Below are 20989 nucleotides of genomic sequence, written 5' to 3'. Positions count from 1 at the left end.
GAAGTCTTCTAGAGTCTGCAAGATGACTCTAGAAGACTGGATTGTTAGAACTGAGCTCTCTGTTCTTGGGGGACAAGGAAGACTTGGGGTTGAGACTGAATAGAGTAACAGGCTATCCCGTCTCTTCTGAATCTCTGCTGAAGCCAGCCAACTGTCTGGCACTTGGATAACCAGCAGCCAATATCTAGGGCCCTGGGGCTTTCAGGCGCCTGCATCCGAGCACTTGATTATATGCAGTAGTGTGAAGGAGCCCTGGGCGCCAGTCAGGCTCAGGTACCAGCACTGGCCCTGCTGCTGAGGATTGTAGATGAGGTTTGAGGCCTCTGTGGTCTGTTTGCTTATCTTTAGAAGGAAGAGCTTGTCTGGTGTAGTGACTTGAAATCTCTTTAAAGCTGTGAGACCCTTCAAAAGCCAGTGTGAAAAACAGGCAGCTATGATGCCTTGCTGCCTTATGCCCACCACCTGGGTCCACTGGATCCCACTAGAGCCTTCACTCTCTGGGCCGGAGAGGTCCTGTATTTTCCAGGGACTTATTCACGAGAAAGAATATCTGTTCCCAAAGAAAATAAGTCCGGGGGAAAAGTACATTTGAGGCTTTAAGGGTTGAGAGTCCCACTGTGGTCAGGGGGCGGGAGAAGCTGGAGGGTCTGAAGATACACCCCAAAAGTCCAGAGTACCAAGGGAGAAAGTGACTGTGGGGGCAGGAACAGTAAGGGTGTGTGTGTGTGTGAGAGAGAAGGAGAGAGAAAGAGAGACAGACAGACAGACAGACAGACAGAGACAGAGAGATACACAGTGAGAGCGCTCAGGACACAGCTTCCCGGGTGGAATGAGGGTTAGAATGGGGACAAGGAGGACAGTGATGACCCTCATGGCTGGGGAGACAGACTTGCCTACCTCTAGAATATGAAAGTGAGCCTTGAGAAGTAGAAGCATCCCGAGGTTCCAAATACTAAACCCAGGTTCTTAGTAATAACTGTGGCAGGCATTCCTGTTAGCAGGGTCAGCCCTTGGCAATAAACCCACCTCTAGTTTACAGGCGAGGAAGCTGAGGCCTCAAGGCATACACAGCTTCCCCACTGGTCAAGCAGGACTCTGATCCAGGCTCTCTAGCTCCTGACCGCTACCTTACAATGCTCTGTAGACAAAGTCATGAAAGCCTTTGCAGCCAGATGCTCCTCCATGTGTGAGCTCTTTGAAAAATAAACCAAGACAAACAAAAGAATTTTAGCTGGGGGCTGGAAAAATGGCTCAGATCGAAGAGTGGTTGCTGCCCTTTCAAGGACATATATTGGGATCTCAGCACGTAATTTATGACTCACAACCAACCACTGTGGCTTCAGCTCTAAGGACTCAACATCTTATTGTGGCCTTCCTGTGCACTTACATGTGACATACAAACACACAGGCACACATACATAAAATAAAAAATAAAATAAATCTTTAAAAGCTTATCTGGGCCAGGGGATGGTGGTGGCACACGCCTTCTTTGATCTCATGGCTTGGGGAACAGAGGCAGGTGAATCTCTGTGAGTTTGAAGCCAGCCTGGTCTACAGAGCAGGGCTACACAGAACAGCCAGGGCTACACAGAGAAAAACCCTGACTCGAAAAACAAAGAAAAAAAATCTTATCTGGAAGGGCTAGAGAGATGGCTCATTTGTTAAGAGCGTGGACTATTTTCAGAGGATCAGAGTTTGGTTCCCAGGACTACATTAGGAGGTATTCCAGATAACTCCAGCTTCAGCTCTGACACCCGGCCTTCGTGGGCGCTTACACTCACATGCACATATCTCTGCTCCCCTAAGTAAAATAAAATAAGTCTTTAAGGTGTTGAAGAAGCGGCTGAGCAGTTAAGAGCACTGACTGCTCTTCTAGAGGAAGCAGATTCAAGTCTCAGCACCCACATGGCAACTGAAAGTCTGTAACTCAAGCCAGGAGTGGTGGCGCACTCCTTTAATCCCAGCACTCAGGAGGCAGAGGCAGAGGCAGAGGCAGGTTGATCTTTTTGAGTTCAAGGCCAGCCTGGTCTACAAGTGAGTCCAGGATAGCCAAGGCTACACAGAGAAACCCTGTCTTGAAAAACCAAAAAAACCCCAAAAAAACCCAAAAAACAAAAAAACAAATTCTGTTCCAGGGGATGGATACATTTACACATACACACATACTTAAAAAGGTCAAGTCTTTAAAAATACAGTCTTCCCTGGGCATAATGACACACACCTGTGACCTAGTCCTTGGGCAGTGGAGGCAGGAGGATTAGTAGTTCAAGGTTATCCCAGGCAACATGATCCTTATCTCAAAAAAGAAAACAAACAGATAAACAAAAAGACCCAAAATACCAACAACAAAACCCAAACCATAAAAATGACACTAAAAACAATGATAAGACATTTTAAAAAAATTATTTCTTATTATGCATACAGTGCTGAAAAGGGCATCAGATCACATTATAGATGGTTGTGAGCCACCATGTGGTTGCTGAGAATTGAACTCATGACCTCTGGAAGAGCAATCAGTGCTCTTAACTGCTGAGCCATCTCTCCAGCCCCTAATAAGACATTAAAAAAAATAAATTTTTGGGGGGCTGGAGAGATGGCTCAGAGGTTAAGAGCACTGGCTGTTCTTCCAAAGATCCTGAGTTCAATTCCCAGCAACCACATGGTGGCTCACAACCATCTTTAATAAGATCTGGTGCCCTCTTCTGGTATGCAAGCACACATGGGGGCAGAGTATTGTATAAATAATAAATAAATAAAATCTTTTTTTAAAAAAAATTGTTGCTAAAGAAAGACAAAGTTTATCATCTTGACCCAAAGAGATCCCCAGTACCTAGGGAAAAGCCGGGTAGGTGTGGTAGCTGTTTATAATCTCAGTGCTTGGGAGTCAGAGATAGGTCTCCAGGGCAAGCTGGCTAACCAGGCAAGATAGTGTTTCAAATGAGAGAATCTGCCTCAATAAGTAAAGAGGAGAGTGATAAGAGGAAGACATCAACTTGGGCTCTCCACATCTAGGCACATACAGGTGCACATACACACTTGTTTGGCCATGTGTACCAAATACTGGCAAAAACTTATTTCTAAAAAAGATGTAGTTTGTGTGTGGAGGTGGATGTGGCTATGTGCACAAGAGTGCGGTGCCTTCAGGGAGGGCAGTGGGTGGATGCGCTGGAGCTGAATTATGGGTAGTTGTGAGCCGCCTGGCTGGGGTGCTGGGAGCTGAATTCAGATCTTGTGCAGGAGCAGCATCTCTCCAGCCTCCAGGGGATCATCTTAACCCCTTGAGATGTGTAGCTGTGAGGGGTTCAGTACAGTCGCGTTCTGTGCGCCTCTGAGCCAAATGTGGTGACACATACTTGTAATTCCAGCACTTGGGGCTGAGGCAGGAGGACCTCAGGTTTGAGGCCAGACACACAAGACCATTATGTCACAAAACAAGCCACACCCACCTTGAACTGTGTACCCAGTAGGAGACACCCCTGTTCCCCTCCTCTCCAGCTCCGCTGTGGCTTCTCTGTGTCTGTGAACCCACAGACTTCTTCCTCAGAGCCCAGGCTCGTGTTTGAGCGCTCCAGAGTGGACAGGCTCCGAGAGTCCAGCATCACAGATGGTTCTGTTTGTCTTTTGAACACAGTTCATGTTCCATCTGAGAAGATCTCCGTTTCTTCAAGTTTTCAACAACAGTCCTGACGAGTCGTCCTATTACAGACACCATTTTGCGCGGCAGGACCTGACCCAGTCTCTCATCATGATCCAGCCCATCCTCTACTCTTACTCCTTCCATGGGCCACCAGAGGTGAGGCGGAGTGGCCTTTTCTGAAACGGCGCGAGGGGTTGGGTTTTCGAGCCAGGGTTTCTCTGTGTGGCCTTTGCTGTCCTGAAGTCACTTTGTAGACCAGGCTGGCCTCGAACTCACAGTGATCCACCATCCTCTGCCTCCCGAGTGCTGGGATTAAAGGCATGCCCAGCCGAGGAGTTGGTTTTTTTGTTTTTTATTTTTTCCTTTATCAAATATAGCCTTAGAATAGAACTGTGGAAAAAAAATAACTTTGAGTTTATAGTAACTTTATATTGTTTCTGAGTATTAAAAAAAAAAAGGAAAAGTCAACTGGGTAAAGTGGTGCATGCCTGTATTCCCAGCACTTGGGAGGCAGAGGCAAGTGGATCTCTGTGAGTTCAAGGCCAGCCTGGTCTACAAAGTGAGTCCATGACAGCCAGGGCTACACAGAGAAATCGTGTCTCAACAAAACAAAACCAACACCCCCCCCCCAAAGATATACAAAAGCTATTTGTGTGGGTGTGCTTAAAGCAGGAATAAATGGGGGGGGGGGGCAAAACAACTTAAAAACTACAATGTTATGAGTTTACATACTTTTCCCACTAATTCCAACCCTTGTCAAGTAACTGAGAGAAATAGGACTATGAATAAAAAAATTTATGCAAAAAACAAAGTAAACTACTGTATGAGAATTCAGGGCTGGTAGAGAAGTTTGCTTTGAATGCATCGGACCCTGGTTCTGGCACTGGGGAAAAAAAAATAATCATATGGCAGCCCAAGTACGCAGTAGAAGGAAAACAGGTAAGTATTCTAAGGATTAGTCATATAACTTATACAAAACAGTGAGCTATAAAAATGTTACATGGTAAGAAGATAGAATAAAATAGAAACTTTCTAGTATAGTAAAGAATGCCCATGACGCGCAGTCTGGAGAAAGACAGCAGCCTTAAAACCCAACTGAGCAGGGTGTGAGCAAAAGGGAACCATCCAAGACACAGGCAAGAATGGAGAGCGGGACAGACAGGAAGACTCGAGAAGATGCTGTGGCGGGAGTGGCTGGCACACAGCTTAGCAGGCTCCAGCCGGCACTGTGGGCGAGGTGAGCGGACCCAAGCAGAAACACCTTAAAAACTTAAGGAATAAAGCGTGGTGGCGCACGCCTTTAATCCCAGCACTTAAGAGGCAGAGGCAGTTGCATCTCTGTGAGTTCGAGGCCAGCCAGGTCTACAAAATGAGTCCAGGACAGCTAGGGTTACACAGAAAAACCCTGTCCCCAAAACCCAAAAAGAGTTTTTAAAAAGATAATAACAAAATAAATTCTAAGTTAAGTACACTAGAAGCCTATAAAAATAAAGAACAATAAGGAAGTAACCCAGAATATCAGTATTTCTTATATTCAGCTACAAGATTTTCTGAAATGAGTAAAAGTTACCTTTTTTATTGAAATAAAAATCATAGGGCCTGGAGAGATGGCTCAGTGGTTAAGAGCACTGTCTGCTCTTCCAGAGGTCCTGAGTTCAGTTCCCAGCAACCACATGGTGGCTCACGACCATCTGTAATGTGACCCAGTGTCCCCTTCTGGCCTGCAGGTGTACATGCAGATAGAACACTTATATATAAAATGAGTTTTAAAATATATATAGTGGTAAGCTTTAAGCATTTGCATTAAGTTCTGTCTTTCCAACGGGTATCCCTGTTCATTCTAGCTGTAGCTGCATGAGACGTGGTAGAAGGGCAGCGGGTGAAGAGTAGTTCTAGCCCAAACAGAAAAAGCTCAGAGTTACGGTCGGTCACTATCGCCATCAGCTGGGCATAGTGAAGGAGTGTCCATGGCCTGCTACTTCTGCAAAGCTGAGGTTTAGACCCACCAGGTAGCAGTGTGTGAAGAGGGGAGCCCCGTGCTGGAGCCATCTGTAAATAGCTCCCTGGCTGTTTGTGGGGTTGGAGTGCCGGCTGTGGCCAGTGGGAAGACCAATGCCATCTGTCCTTTTCCGTAGCCTGTGCTCCTGGACAGCAGTAGCATCCTAGCTGACAGGATTCTGCTGATGGATACTTTCTTCCAAATCGTCATTTATCTTGGGGAGGTAAGATGATGTTATCAGTTTCTTTCTTGACTCCTGCTTTTTCCCTGTTATTTACTTCAGTTTATTGTGGTCTGTGTGTGTGAAGCTATGGTCAGAGGACACCTTGGAGCAGTCTGCTTTCGCCCTCCACCCCTGGGTCCTGGGATCAAACTTACAGCATAAGGCTCAGTGCTTGGAGGCCTGTCTTCAGGTGGTTCTAGAATTTGTCAGGCTGACAGTTAGGACTTCGTCACCTGTTTTGGATGGTGCTAGCGGAAGAATGTCACAAGTGTTGATGAAGCCTTCAACAGCAGTTTTGGTTGTGTTTTTTGTTTTTGGTGCAGACCATAGCCCAGTGGCGGAAAGCTGGGTACCAGGACATGCCTGAGTATGAGAACTTCAAGCACCTTCTGCAGGCACCGCTGGACGACGCCCAGGAGATTCTGCAAGCCCGCTTCCCAATGCCGCGTTACATCAACACAGAGCATGGCGGCAGTCAGGTGGGTGAGCCCATCCGACCTCAGTGGATTGTTGTTGTTGATGATCTGTTTCATGCCTAGTAGTACGTAGGTGATTACGGTTTTGTGTGGTGGCATAATTTTCCATTCAGGTGGTCTTCTTGCTATGATTTTGTTTCGCTATTTGACTTCCACGCTGTCCTGAGGCTCACTATGTAGTAGTGCAGGTTGGTCTCAAACCCAGGACCCTCCTACCTCTGCTTCTTGCATGCGCCTTGCCCTGCGTCGTGGTGACTTCTTGTTAAATGAATATACTGATATAAAAGTATAAGATTATCAGTATGTCTGGATCACTTGTAGATGGGAAGTCTACAAGATAAAAACAACAGATTTCTAAAAAGAAAAAAAAAACTAAACAAAGATATGTTGTAAAACCTTTACCTTTTTGTACACTAACACCATTTTTAATCTTTAAAATGTTTTTTTAAAGGCTCGGTTCCTGTTGTCTAAAGTTAACCCGTCTCAGACACACAATAACCTCTATGCTTGGGGACAGGTAAGAATTGCCAGGTATTGGGGAGAAGGCCAAGCTATTTTTATTTAAAGCTTGTTTGAACCTATGAATTGGGCCTGTTTTGCTTTAGGGACAGAATGACTTTGGGTTTTGTTGGGGGTGTGGGCTGCAAGTAACATATTTCTGTTGGGAGTGGGGTCCTACGTGTGTGGGTCTCCTACACACAGCTGCTATGCCGGGGGCAGGATGCACCACCGGGCCTCTGTGCAGCTTCCCTCACACACCTGGAACACGGCCTCAAGTCTCTCTGGCCTACAGAGCGTCTCCTGCCTCCTGTTAATCTATCTCCTCTTCACTTTCAGCCTGACTCCTTTGCTTAATTATTCTCAACATTTCTTCCTCTTTCATTGATCCTTAAAATGTTTTTAAAATTAAACTTGCTTTTTGAGATAACTGTAAGTTTATCTGCAGTTATAAGAAATAATAACAAAAGCTGGGCATAATACAGGGATCCCCTGAAGCTAATTTTTGGACTAATGCTTATATTATGAAAAAAATAATTGAATGTCATAGCCAGGATATTGTGGATGATGCATTTTCATCACCACGGTGACCTCTCATAACCACCCACCCCATCCTTAACATCAGCCACTTACAAGTCTGCTGCGTATTCTGTGATTAAAGCCATGTGCTAACATGCCTGGCTTGGGCTTAACTCCTGAGAAATTTGCCAGAATTTTCCAGTAGAACCATCAGAGCATAGAGATAGCTTTTATATTCATAATTCACTTCCTGTAATATTTACAGGGGCATTCAAATGATCTTTTCCACATTGAGTACTTTGGCAGTTGTATGTTTTAAGGAATTATTTTTGTTAAGCTATCAAGTGTCTGTGTGTGTGTGTGCGCGCGCACACACACACACACACACACACACACACGCACACACATACACACAGGCGCGCACACACACATCTTTTTTTAGATGTCTATAGAATCTGTGGTGACATTCCAGCTTCATTCCTTATATTAGTAAATTTCATCTTCTTCCCCTGTCCTGCTAGAGGTCTGGTCACTTTCTTCAGCAGTACCAGTGTTTCACTCACTGACTTCTCTCCGTCCTTGCTTTATTTCCCACCTGACTGACCTCTGTTCTGCTCTGACCTCCCGTTTGCTTTAGATTTCTATTACTCTGGTGATAGAGCTTAAATGGTTGGTGTTTGGGCCTGCACAGATGGCTCAGTGGTGAGGAGCACTGACTGCTCTTGAGGAGAATCCCAGTTTGATTCCCAGCACCCAGGTGGTGGGTCACAACCGTCCTTAACTTCCGTGGAATCCAGTGGCCTCTTCTGGCCTCCAAAGGCCCTGCATGCGCATAGCACACAGACATGCATGCAGGTAAAACGCCTGTATGTAAAATAAGTAAGTTACTGCTGTTCCCTGTCAGCATTGCTGGGGCTGTGTCTCCATGTCTTGCTGTGTGGCGCTCACTTCCCACTATGCACTTTCCCTGGTTGCTTGTTCCTGATTTCTCTGTAGATTCCATTTTGGTTGGAAACATACTTTATGTGACTTCAGTTCTTTTACATTTGTTGAAGTTTGTTTTATGATCCGAGGACATGAGCTTCTTGGTTTACGTTCCATGGTCACTTGAAAAGAATGTGTATTGTGCAGCCGTTTGTGGAATGTTCTGTTGGTGCTCACTCAGTCTTGCCACACAGTTGGTGGCATCACTGAGTTCTTATGTACCCTTACCGTCATCTGTGCTCTTCTCCCAGGCTGTGAGTGGGTTTTCCAGCCCTAGCTCTTGGTTTATATAGTACCCTTTTCCCTTCCATTAGTTGCTTCCTTGTGTGCCTCTAGTCTCTGTTTGGTGTGTACATATTTAGAATTATTATGTTTTCTTAGTGGGTTGATCCTTTTATCGTAAGTTATGTCCTTTTGTGTTTCTGATAATTTTCTCTGCAGTGATATCTACCTTATCTGACATTAATAAAGCTGTTGCTTTTTAGATACATGTTCTGTGGCTTTTCTGTTTCTGTGATTGTGCTCTATAATTTATTTGGACATTTAGTATTATCCTACCTCTGTCATCATACTTTTTTTCTCAGGATTACTGAATTTTAGTAAAGAAAAATAAATTATCCATATCACTATTTCTAGTTACTTTCTAAGTAACACAGACTAAATGTTTTAGGTATGTAGAAATGTTATTTCTTTAAAAATTTGGCATCTTGCTATAAACTCCCATTTCTATCCAGTCCTTTTTCTCAGAGCATTAATTAAATCATAAGGCATTCTGCTATTACAAATAATATGTGCAGGTGATATCATTCATCCACTTGCCTGTGACACCTTTCTGTTAGAGCAGAGCAGTTCAGAGATTGGTGTGCTGTGGTGCTGGCAGTGGTGTGCCCATGAGGGGATGGAGAACAGGAGAGGAGTTCTGGATGGCTTCTCATGGCCCTGTAGGACTCTGAGAAGGGGTGAAACAGAGGGCCATATACTCAGGCCTCTCGGCAGGAATACCAGATCTCAGGAAAGGCTTCAGAGAAAAGCTGGTTCTGATGAATGGCATCAGCTAGGCAGAGGACAGGGCTGTGAGGAGCAAAGGTGGTGACTGTGAATGCTCCCAGGCAGAAGGGGCCGAGCAACTTGGGAATCCTAAGTGGCTATTGAGGTCTTTGTTAGTAAGCCTTTCTGGTTGCATTTCAGGAAACTGGAGCGCCCATCCTGACGGACGATGTCAGCCTGCAGGTGTTCATGGATCACCTGAAGAAGCTGGCCGTGTCCAGTGCCTCGTAAGCTGACAGCACAGCCTGGAAGAGGAAGACAGTGCTGTTGAATTGTGCTCACATTCTTGTTATTGCCCTGGCAACATTCCTTTCACCTTTCTGGGAGATTCTAATAAATAACCCAAGGAATTTTTTTATATGTATGTCTTCAGGTATAATTTATTTGTATTCTTTCTCTGCCTGTTTTCCTACATGGAATGATATGTCATGAATGTTCTGCTAATTGTAGATGTTTACTTACTTTTTGTACCTTAATGTTTTAGAGTCTTTATAAAATCAGAGTTTATGTATTTTTGGCTGCTTGTTTAAGTGAAAATCTTAATGATCATAAAGGAAATAAATCTGGATGAGGACAGCATTGGCTAAAATAAGACTATTGCAGACTTTTTATTTCTTTCTTTGTTTCCTTGCTTGCTTGCTTGTTTTTGAGGCAGAGTTTAAATGTCTAGCCTTGGCTGTCCTGGACTTGCTTTGTAGACTAGGCTGGCTTCAAATTCACTAATACAGATTTTATCTCTCTGTATTTGTGTGTGTGTCTGTGAGAGAGAGAGAGACGGAGAGTGCGTGCACGCCATGGAGGTCAGGAGACAACACCCTGGATGTGGCTCTCTCCCCCCACCTTGTGGGCTGTGGGTCCCAGGAATAAAACTCAGGCCATCAGACTTGGCAGCACATGCCTTAACCTTCTGAGCCACCTCGCCAGCCCCAAAGGGAAGCTGCAGCTGGGGAGACGGCTCAGCAGTTAAGAGCATTGATTACTCTTCTGGAAGACTCAGGCCGCTTACAACTTCTGTAACTCCAAGATCTGACACCCTCACACAGACATACACAAGGCAAAACACCAGTGTACACAAGATGAAAATAAATTGTTTAGAAAAGAAAGTAAATGAGTTCTAAGTAGAAACTGAAAGAGCTGGAATCGGATGCCAGGCACCTGGCCCGATGATAGGTGTCCTCCTTGTGCGCTCCTGTTTGACCTCCTCTGTCTCTGCCCCACGCTTTAGAAGCATTTACTATGCAAGCAGGCACAATTTAGATGTCAAGAGCTTATGTAGCATTTCCTTTTCCAGAGAGATTTTTACGTAATTTTAGTTGAGTCATATCTGGTAGAAAACTACATAAAACTGTAAGTAGATTGCAACTTAAATTTCCTCATTGGGCCTGTGTGTTACAAATTAGCAGAAGAAAGCTTATGGTAATTCCATCTTGGCGAGGTCTTTGCTCCATTAAAGTGAGATGACAGCACCTCCGAGTGACTGATGCGGAAGACGTGGCCGTACAGCCCCACGCCTGGGTTCCAGTCGGGGCGAGGACTAGAATGCTCCCTGAGTGGGTACACTGAGTACCTCAGTGCACCTCATGACTACTCTGAGCTCTATTTGAGATCAAGACAGGACGCCTCTGGCTCACCTCAGGCGGGAGCTGAAGTTGGTCAGTTGTGTGAAGAGTCAGAACTTGAATGGCAAGAAGGGTGGGAGAGAAAAGTGAGTCTTAAACCTCAGCATGGGGTTCAGAGGTGGAAACTGAGATAGCAGATGAGGATTGGTCCGTAGTTCTAGTGGGGCGTGGCTTTGCAATCATTGCCTTAACTAGGGAACAGAAAGAGAAAGTTTGTTTCTTGTGTGTAGTTCAGTTCTGTACATCCTAAGGAGCTTGTGGGATACACACACTGGAAGTGCTCAGCAGGCTAACACTCTGGACTTGCACACAGCAGAGACTCTAGAGAAACAGAAAGGCTGTTATAGGTAACATGAACACAGTTGATGAAACCAGGATGAGAGGCAGGTGTGAAATAATACCATTATTTTGATTTTTACAACTTTATTGAGACATTTTACATACAATAACTTCATCTAGGTAGGTGTCCAATTCAATCAGTTTTGCTAGATGAGACCTATGTCCTGGCCAGACTACTGACCTGCTTTCCCCCCCCATTCACCCCCCCTCCCCCCGTATATCAGTTTGCTTCTAGGTTTGATGTCTGTTTGCTTTTCATTTAACCTAATCTACCCAAAATTCGTATGTGTTACCAAGTGGTACATCACCTTTTAATCTATTTTTTACTCAGATATTTGAGTGGTTTCTACTTTTGTTACTGTGAATAAAATGTATATGAACACTGTGCGCAGGTCTTGTGGCCGTGGTGTTTCATTTCTGGAGGGAGTAACTAGGAATGGAGAAGAGTGAAATAGACCGTGAGGTTGCTATGTATCCAGCCGCCGGGCTGGGGAGATGGCTCAGTAGTTCTTCCCGAGTTGAGATCCTAGTACCCGTGTCAGATGACCCGTGCCCACCTTAAGACCAACTCCAGGGGATCTGATGCCCCCTTTTTGGCCTCTACATGCACCCATACATATGTGGCATACACTCTCACACTCGTAAAAAGAAAAATCTTGCAAAAGAAAACTTGCCAGCTTTGTAAAGAGGATATAATATTTTCTGTTCTCATCAGTAAGAATTTCAACTGCTCAGCTAGGCTGGAGAGATGGCTCAGTAGATAAAAGTGCTCACAGCACAAACAGGAAGACCTGAGCTTGGTCCCCAGCACCTGCACGGAAAGCCAGACACAGAGGGGAGCGCCTGTTAGCCCAGGGCTGGGGAGGTGAGCGCCTGTTAGCCCAGGGCTGGGGAGGTGAGCGCCTGTAAGCCCAGGGCTGGGGAGGAGAGACAAGAGGATCCCTGGAGCTTGCTGCTCAGCCAGTCTTGCTGAAGTCAGTGACCCTGTCACACAGTTAGGTCAAGTGTGACTAAAGAAGACACTGGATGTCAATCTGACCTTAGAAATTTTCATCCAGTGTCTTGCTTTAATTTTTCTCCACTCTTAGGTCCAATTAATCCACCTTCATTTTGTGACTCATGCTTCTTGTATCCTTAGAAATCCTTACCCATTCCAGGATGGCAGAGATAGATAGATAGATAGATAGATAGATAGATAGATAGATAGATAGATAGATGATAGATAGATAGAGGGAGGGAGAGAGAGGGAGGTTGAGAGAGGGGAGAGGTGGGGAGGGAGAGAGCAAGAGAGAGCTTGGTTCTAGGTTTATAATTTTAGCTTTTGCATTAAACACAGTTCCTTTTGAGTTAAATGTTATAGGTGTATATGTCTATAGGTAAACACAAATGTAAAAGGAACCCAGAAAGATAACAGGGAAAGTTATTTTGAAGCCACCAAAGAAGCACGCAGCATCAATGGTGTCAGTCACTTTAGAAGTCAAGTTTGGGAAAGGCTGAAGTAGTCTAAGCAGGTTACCGAGCCCACTCCTGGTGAACACCTCAGGCTAACTCTCACATTGTTCAGTCCACTGGCATGCAGACAGGTTATTCCTGGAAGAAGTGTCTGAATAAGGAAAGCAGTTGACGGAATCAAAGGCTTTTATTTTTAAAGATGTGTGCACCTTTGTGTGAGGGAAGATAAAAACCAGTAGGGTGATTAATCGGAGTGGTGGGTGATAGGTTGTAATTGGGAAAGGATCAAGGAGCTGCAAAGAATTGGACTTAGAATTTCAGATAAGTACATAGGAAAGAAGTGAGTTGCAAACAGTGTCTTCCAAAATGTGACAGCTGTTAAAGTGAATGGAGTAAAGCCATTTCAAATGCTGCCTGACATGTGAGGGCAGGCATTACGACTTTGCAAATGAGGAAATTTCAAGTTGCCATCTGCTCCCCATCACATAGTATACAGTGTACTTGACAGCTGGTAGCTGAGAGCCTAAACTATGGTCTCCCGAATTAAAATAGGATTAATTATGAACTACGAGTCCCAAAATGCATCGCGGCCGGAGCAGGAAGTGGCCTACGGCTGGTTATCCATTGGTGGTCGCTGTGAGCACAGTGGCTCTCTAGAGCCATGCGTCCTGACCAGGCCTCGTCCTGGTACCGGCGGATGTCGGTTGTTTATGCACTCGGCGCCTGGTCGGTGCTGGGCTCTGCGTTCTTCTATACACGGAAACAGAACGTACCAGGTAGGGCTCTCCGGCAAGGTCGGCCTCGCAGCCGCCACTTCCCGCCCATCCCCCTGGTTACGGAGGCGACCTTGCGTGCTTGAATTCCCGGGTGGGTGTTATGCAAACCTGCTGCAAGCGCGGTGATGGAATCTGCAAATACTCCAGGAACTATTAAGTATTGTCACCTGGACATTATTTATTGATTGACTAAGACTCATTGTGTTCAGCTGGAACATGCGAATTCACCTGTGTCGTGCCAGGTAGATTCCAGAAGCTCTGACAGTGGCCCAGGTGCGTCTCATTTCCTTGAGACCGTGTAGCATACGGCGAGGGGGGAAGCACTATCAGGCCTTAACAGCAACCAAGGAGTATTAAAACTATCCCAGCTGTTGGGTGAAACTCCCCAAACCTTCTAATACACGCCGGAAATCGAAGGAACCGGAAAGTCACCTGGTGTAACCGCCCGGAACTGGAATGAAAGAGAGATGGAAGGTGCCTTTCAGTGTCTGAAAAGACTCCAAACTCAATTATGGTGTTGGTTGTCCAAGCCGAACCGACTAAAAGCCACTGACTGAAGTGTGTGTGCCTTGTGAAAGGAGTTTGTGTGGTGTGTTAGGTCTAGCTCAGTAAAGTCATTGTGTTAAATCTGCTGGCAGTTCGTGGTCATGAAGGTTGTGTGTGGTTTCCAGGTTCCCACGGTCATCAAGTTTGCCGTGTTTGTCTCTGCTTTTTCTTTTTAAACGAAAGATAATGATAATAGACATCCCATAGTATAAGCATACCTTAGTTTATGTTCAAGACTTTAGTGACTCATGTCTGAATTAATAATTTAGGTTTTCTTTCCTGTTCTTTAAGGCCAAGAGGATGGCTCAAGCGATGAAACACCTGTTTCTACAAGTGAAGACTCTGATTTAACAACGGAAATCTCTGAGCCTATTAAAGGGCTTTATGTGAAAACAGTTGTAAAGTACTCAGGAAACTCTGTTCCAGTTACTCAAAGGATCCTGGACTATCTGAAGTCGTGGACTGGTGGGCCTGGCCCGGAGTCATGATCAGCGGCTGAGTTCTGAAGATAAGGACTTAGCCCCGTACTTAAAAGATGCCTTGATTTCCATTTCATGTTGTAGAAAGAATGTATTTAATCTAACTTTGTAAAACATGGTTATTAATAATGGGCAACAAAGCCGGGCGGTGGTGGCTCACGCCTTTAGTCCCAGCACTTGGGAGGCAGAGGCAGGTGGATCGCTGTGAATTCGAGGCCAGCCTGGTCTACAAAGTGAGTCCAGGACAGCCAAGGGAAAAAAAAAAAAGGACAACAAATGTTTTCTTGCAGGAACTGAACACATAATCCAAGAGCTGGTCTTGTATGTTTACGTGGCTAAAAGGTTGATGTGAAACCATTACTTTTTAAAATTGTGCAGTATGCGTGCTGTATATGAACATGGAGGACACGGGACAGTTTGCAGGAGTTGGTTGTCTCCTTCAACTGTGTGATCCCCAGGGATCAAACTCAGATCATCAGGCACCTGCTGAACCATCTTACTGGCCCTGTATTTTCAGTTTTAAAAAGCTACTTATGAGCTGGGTGGTGGCGGCGCATGCCTTTAATCCCAGCACTCAGGAGGTAGAGGCAGGGGGATCGCTGTGAGTTCGAGGCCAGCCTGGTCTACAGAGCAAGTCCAGGACAGCCAAGGTTACAAAGAGAAACCCTGTTTGGGGGGAAAAATTGATTTATGGGCCTGGAGAGCTGCCTCAGCAGTTAAGAGTACTTGCTGCTCTTGCAGGGACCAGAGTTCAGTTCCCAGCACCCACATCAGGCACCTCAGTCATCTGTAACTCTAGCTGTATAGGATCTGATGCCTTTAGCCTTAGCCAGCACCTGCACCCAAGTGCGTGTTCCCGCTCACAGGTGTATGCACCCAGGCGTAATTAAAAGCAATAAAAACTTAAAAAGTTTGTGCGAGCGCACATGCTTGTACCTGAGGACAAGCACGTGCCATGGCATGGCTGTGGAGGTCAGAGGGCAACTTTAAAAGCTGGTTCTGGTCCTAACCTTCCACCTTGTTTGGAAGACCATCTCTTTTCTGCTGTGCTGCAAGCTTTCAGGAGATTGTCTTGTCTCCGCTGTGGGAGTGCTGGGATTAGACACGTGAACACTCACGTGGGCAAGCTTCAAACATGGTGACTGAATGTCCTAGGGTTTCTGTTGCTTCGAAGAGACACCGTGACTGTGCCAACTCTAATAAAGGAAACCACTCAGTTGGTTTCAGAGGTTTAGTCCATTACTGTCATGGTGGGTAGATGGCAGCATGCAGGGAGACACGGTGCTGGAGGAGAAGCTGAGACCTCTTAAGTGTTGATCCGCAGGCAGCAAGGAGAGATTGTGACACACTAGGTACAGCTTGTGCATATAAGAGGCTTCCAAACTCCACCTCCACAGTGACACACTTGGGAATAGTGTCGCTCCCTATGGGCCTGTTGGGGCCAATTACATTCACACTGCTGTTGAGTAGTCCCTCTGGCCCTGATAATAGGATTACAGTCAGCTTCTATAAGCTATATTTTCTGCAAATAGTTTATGTAACATTTTTTCATGCTACTATTCGACAATATTTTAGTCGTCCCACTAAGGTGAGATTGAGTACAATTTCCACGTTCAGTTGGGGCATTTTGAATGTAGCCCTCTACCAGGTACCAGTGGGTCACACCTGAAGCCAATAGGACGGATGTGTTTAGGAGTGGGACTTCTAAGGGGTTTAGGGGTGAAATTCCTGCAGGTGGTCAGAATCCCCCTAAGTCATGCGTTGGGACTAGACTTGAGTGGTAGAAGGCTCAGAAGAATCCGGCGAAGAAGATTTCTGATACGATGAATAAGATTATCCCGTAGCGTAAGCCTTTTTGTACGATGGGGGTGTGATGGCCTTGAAAGGTTCCTTCACGAATTACATCTCGTCATCATTGGTATAGGTACTGGATACCTTAGGAATGAGGATATAACATCTAAGTTAGATAGACTTTGCCCTGTTCTTTGGAACTTTCACCTGAGCAACTGTAATGGGTACCCCATGCTTGACTGATGTCCAAGGAGGTCAGAAGAGGATGCCAAGTCTTCTGGAACTGGAGTCGCAGACAGCTACAAGCTGCCATGTGGGTGCTGCGAATCAAAGCTCATCCCTACTGAGGTATCGCTATCCTTTTGTAGTGTTTTGTTTGTTTGTTTTTGGTGTTTTTTGAGATAGAGTCTTCTCTATGTAGCCCTTGCTATTCTGGAACTTGATACGTAGAGCAGGCTGGCTTCCATCAGCTCTGCCTGTCTCTGCCTTCCAAGGGCTGGAGTTAAAGGCATGTGCCACCACACTTGGCTCCTGGGTAGTAGTTTTTTACTCCTAGCTATTTGAGACTCTGAAAGGCATAGGGATGGATGGTAGAAAAAGAATCTCAACTATTGAGGTGTCTCCTTCCCAGGCCAAGAGCCAGCTGGTACTAATTTGAGTGTATTAGAAGGGTTTGGTGGGTATCAAACCGAATCGGCACAAAGCAACCTAAAACAGGAAGTGTAGCATGAGATGAGTGGGTGAGCTGTGTGTGTGCCCGGTAGAGGGCTTTCCTAGTGTAGACAAAGCACCTGGGAGACAGACAGACAGACAGAAAGTGGATGGGGACAGCAGCAGGCACCTTACCCAAACATCATCTTTAGGAAGTTCCAGAAAAATAAGCGCTGAGGGACTGTGGCATCTGTCAGGATAGAGCTGTGGAAACATCACACGAAGGATAAAGTGCTAGACTTCCCTTCTCAGGGGCCAGGAGAAGAGTGTAAGAGTAGAACATAAGGGGCTGGCAAGATGGCTCAGTGGTTAAGCACACTGGCTGCTCTTCTAGATGACCTGGGTTAAATTCCCAGCACCCACGGGCTCACAACCCTCTGTGACTCCAGTCCCAGGGGAGCTGATGCCCTTTTCTTGTAGACTCTAAATTGGGAAGAACCACACTGATGGTATTTGTAGGCCAGTTATTCAGAGAAAGGTGGTCTTTCTAGTCAGATATGAGTCATTTGCAATGAAAGCACAATTATAAAGAGTGTTTTCTTAGCAGGTGTGGTGGTGCGTGGCTTTAATCTAGAGGCAGAGACAGGAAGATCTCTGTGAGTTCAGGCCAGCCTGGTCTACAGAGCAAGTCTAGGACTGTCGGAACTCTGTTACATAGAGAAACCCTGTCTCAGAAAACCAAACTGAACTAAACCAACCAAACCAAACCAAACCAACCAATAACCAAACACACAAAAAACAAAAAACTAAACCAACCACCCACCAACCAGAAAACCCAGCGCTTTCCTGAATTCAATGGTTCATATCAACTCAGAGGGAGTTATTGTTATCCTAATAATTTTTTCTCTTTTCTTTTCCCTGGATGTGCCCCAGTTTATGCGTAATACTCTCCTCTCAAAAAAAAAAAAAATTCTGTGCACCTGTGTGTGGACGTGCATTTGCATGTGACGCAGGGGGCACGTGAAGCCCAGAGGATGTCCAGTGAGAGTTGTTCTCTTCTACCGAGGCCTGGGGCTCAAACTCAGGTCAGGAGGCTGGGCAGCACTTTACCCTCTGAACCAGACTGTTTCCCTTTGATGTGAAAAACTGAGCAGGGCGGTGGTGGTGGTGGTGGTGGTGGCGGTGGCGGCGGCGGCGGTGGCGCACGCCTCTAATCCCAGTACTCGGTAGGCAGAGGCAGGCGGATCGCTGTGAGTTCAAGAACAGCCTGGTCTACGTAGGTAGTCCAAGACAGCCAAGGCTATGCAGAGAAACCCTGTCTCGAAAAACCAAACCAAACCAAAACAACAACAACAACAACAGAAAAACCCCAACCAAACAAAAAACAACCCCCCCCCAAAAAAAGAAAAACTGAGTACTTGATAGAATGTTCCTAATTTAAATTTAAAAAATAAATAAATAAAAGGTTTGTCCAGCCTTGAAGGGCTTCTCCTGCCCCTCTACCTCTTGAGCGTGGGATTCCAGGTCGGTGCCACCATCCCTGGTTCATGTGGCGCTGAGGATTGAATCTAGGGCTTCATACATAACAGGCAAGTACGATGTAAACTGAGCCATGTTTGTAGCCCCAGGTTAAGTTTTGTTGTTGCTGGGTTACCATTGTGCCCCTCAGTATGGTATCAGGAAGCAAGGAAAGGAAGCCCTCTTATCTCATTGCTGCTGTTGGTACCTTTGACAATTTAGTACAGGCAATTTTGAATTTGGTAGTTAATATTTAAGCATGCTGCAACAGCCGCCCAGACCTTAGCACAACTGACTCCACGGTGGAAGTACCATTCAGGCCATAAACCTCAGCGTGTAGACAGCGCCACCTGCCAAAGCTAAAACAAAGACCCAGTTCATCAAACTCCACAGTTCTGGGTAAGTTCCTAAATGTAGTAACCTTGCTTTTTGGTGTCTGTAGTTCTGTGTTTGGCAAACTATCCTTATTAACTGAAGTGTGTCAATCCTGGATATGTGGTGTGTGTGTGTGTGTGTGTGTGTGTATGTGTGTGTGCGCGCGCGCGCCTGTGTCTGGGCTATGCTGGGATCTTGAACACCCAGTGTAGTCACCAGTTGGCTAATAAAGACTTTCTATTGGCTTAAACGCCTGTCTGAGCAATCTTCCCTGGTGCATACCCCCATAGTTATACAAGTTTGTAGGCTGTGTAGTCGTTGTTTTTGAGACAGTGTCTCATTCCGTAACCCGTGCTTTCTATCACATGTTTCTCTGAATCTGCCAATCCTGGAAAAGGCTTTTAAATAGAAGACATTCTCAAATGGGTGAACTGTTTTCTGATACCTACCCCCCTTTTAAAGGAAGAGTCTCATCATATTGCCCAGATTGGTGGCCTTGAACTCCCGCACTTTAAACGCTTTCCTTCTTCATCCGGAGTAGCTGGGATGATCTCCCTTTCTCCCTCCCTCCCTCCCTCCCTCTCTCCCTTCCTCCCTCCCTTTCTTCTCTTTGTTGTTTTCATTATAAACACACCCTGTACCACTGGGCTACGAACACGATATTTTTTGGTAATGAAAACTTGTTAGAGTAATAGCCCATAGAGCTTTTGGTAGCCTTCTAAGCAGCCTTACAGCTTATCCCATCCAAATTTCCTAACATCCCATGACAGGACTAAGCCTTAGATTTGTATTAGGAAGGGGTTAGAATTCTAAACTCATATACCTATTTACTGTCGAGACGTGTCTAAGGTAAATTGGCACTTATATAGTTAAATGGCCATTTTAGCAGCAGGTCCTTTTGTATTTAGCAACCAGCTTGCGGCTGAGGCTGGACAACAAGTGAAGGTTTTGAGAAATCTGTGATCAGAGGATTGGAAAAGAGAGAAAAGCAGGAAAACGACTCAGGGCAAAGTTGAGAGAGAAAGAACCTGGAGCAGAAGTTAAAGTGTGAATGGGCATAGTGGAGTCTGGGCTGGCAGTTTGGGACAACGGCTAGACCTTAAGGTCCAGCTCGGCGGCGGATAGGGCGGGGCCAGCCACATGGGCGAGGTTATGGATAGGTGGCAGGTGAGCGTGACTGGAGTGGGCGGGACCAATCGGTGGGTGGGTGTGGCCGACGTGGGCGGGGCCGCCGCTCGGTGGAATGGGTCCTCCCGGAGCTCTTCCGGGTGTTGCCGGCAGAGGGCGACGGCGGAGGAGCCACGGGCGGACTCGCACGGTCTGACTGCACGGCTTGTCCCAGTCACCACAGCCGCCGCCATGAAGGCCGTGGTGCAGCGCGTCACCCGGGCTAGCGTCACAGGTCAGTCGGGCGGGCCGGGCCCGGGAGGAGCAGCCTCTGACCCGGCGACCCGCTGTTCCGTGTAAGGGTTCCCGGTCCACGAGGGTTCCCTGCAGCCCCGAATTCCCGGGCAGCTCCTAGGCAGCGCCGGAGCCGGGAAGACCCGGCACGTGCCCGGCCGCTCACGGGCTCAGGCTCCTCCGTGCTTTCGTTGCAGCATAAACTCTCATCGTCGTCGTCGTCGTCATCATCATTACAATCATCACCATTATCTTTGTCTATATGTGTGTGTGTGTGTGTGTGCCACAGACAAGGTGGCAGAAGCTGCGAGCATCCCTAGGGCCTGTTCTTGGATGCACTGTTGCACAAACAACACACTGGCAGTATTTCCGTAGCGGACTCACTGGTTTCTGACTGCCCTGTCTGAAAGGTTGCATTTTAACAACCCCCACCCCCTTTTCATATCTTGTCTTTTTTTTAAATGAAACTCAGGTGTTGGTAAAATGCACAGACAAGGGATTGCTAATTGTTTGACAGCTGTGTGCAAATGCGTGCAGGCATCTTAACTAGGGGCGGAGCGTGCCTTGCGCCTGGAAGTCAGTCCCTGAACCTTTCAGCAACGGTTCCACAGAGCCACAGAATTCAAGATGACCTGTTTTTCTTTCCCCCTAATTACTGT

General features: G+C 46.2%; 3 protein-coding genes and 1 long non-coding RNA gene across 7 annotated transcripts in view; all 4 read left to right on the top strand.

Moving 5' to 3' along the window:
* The window catches only part of SEC23B (SEC23 homolog B, COPII coat complex component), a 39366-nt gene extending 29391 nt beyond the window's left edge, over positions 1-9975 (top strand). For 2 of the 3 annotated variants that reach the window (XM_084775885.1, XM_084775886.1), the window contains exons 16-20: positions 3632-3793; positions 5773-5859; positions 6183-6338; positions 6787-6852; positions 9525-9975. In XM_084775885.1, coding sequence (XP_084632011.1) covers positions 3632-3793; positions 5773-5859; positions 6183-6338; positions 6787-6852; positions 9525-9614 — 561 coding nt within the window. In that variant the 3' untranslated portion in view covers positions 9615-9975. The remainder of the gene's footprint in view (positions 1-3631; positions 3794-5772; positions 5860-6182; positions 6339-6786; positions 6853-9524) is intronic. The other variant, XM_084775887.1, reaches the window with a different exon arrangement.
* The window catches only part of LOC311594336, an 89431-nt gene extending 71911 nt beyond the window's left edge, over positions 1-17520 (top strand). The window contains exons 2-3 of the long non-coding RNA XR_014778061.1: positions 14863-16252; positions 16519-17520. This is a non-coding gene — a long non-coding RNA (uncharacterized lncRNA). The remainder of the gene's footprint in view (positions 1-14862; positions 16253-16518) is intronic.
* On the top strand, positions 13376-14698 carry SMIM26 (small integral membrane protein 26). Of its 2 annotated transcripts, none has more exons than XM_084775898.1 (2): positions 13376-13587; positions 14413-14698. In XM_084775898.1, exons 1-2 carry the CDS (start codon positions 13455-13457, stop codon positions 14601-14603), a joined length of 324 nt encoding a protein of 107 aa, XP_084632024.1. In that variant the 5' UTR covers positions 13376-13454; the 3' UTR covers positions 14604-14698. The 2 variants fall into 2 exon arrangements, with proteins under 2 accessions (XP_084632024.1, XP_084632025.1); XM_084775899.1 differs by having other exon boundaries at positions 13379-13569; positions 14407-14698.
* A 2652-nt stretch (positions 17521-20172) lies between the features above and the next one.
* DTD1 (D-aminoacyl-tRNA deacylase 1) overlaps positions 20173-20989 on the top strand; it is a 169339-nt gene continuing 168522 nt past the window's right edge. The window contains exon 1 of the mRNA XM_084775896.1: positions 20173-20331. Within this exon, the coding sequence (XP_084632022.1) occupies positions 20289-20331 (43 nt within the window). The 5' untranslated portion in view covers positions 20173-20288. The remainder of the gene's footprint in view (positions 20332-20989) is intronic.

The sequence above is a fragment of the Acomys minous genome, assembly GCF_964271855.1.
Source record: "Acomys minous genome assembly, chromosome: 3".
Taxonomy (NCBI): domain Eukaryota; kingdom Metazoa; phylum Chordata; class Mammalia; order Rodentia; family Muridae; genus Acomys; species Acomys minous.
This window is presented reverse-complemented; position numbering and strand designations above follow the sequence as displayed.

Bases quoted from the DNA above. Each gene is read 5' to 3' on its own strand.
- SMIM26 (XM_084775898.1), top strand. From the start codon at position 13,455: ATGCGTCCTGACCAGGCCTCGTCCTGGTACCGGCGGATGTCGGTTGTT. The intron at 13,588-14,412 runs GTCGGCCTCGCA...TTTAAGGCCAAG, and splicing joins AGGTAGGGCTCTCCGGCAAG to AGGATGGCTCAAGCGATGAA.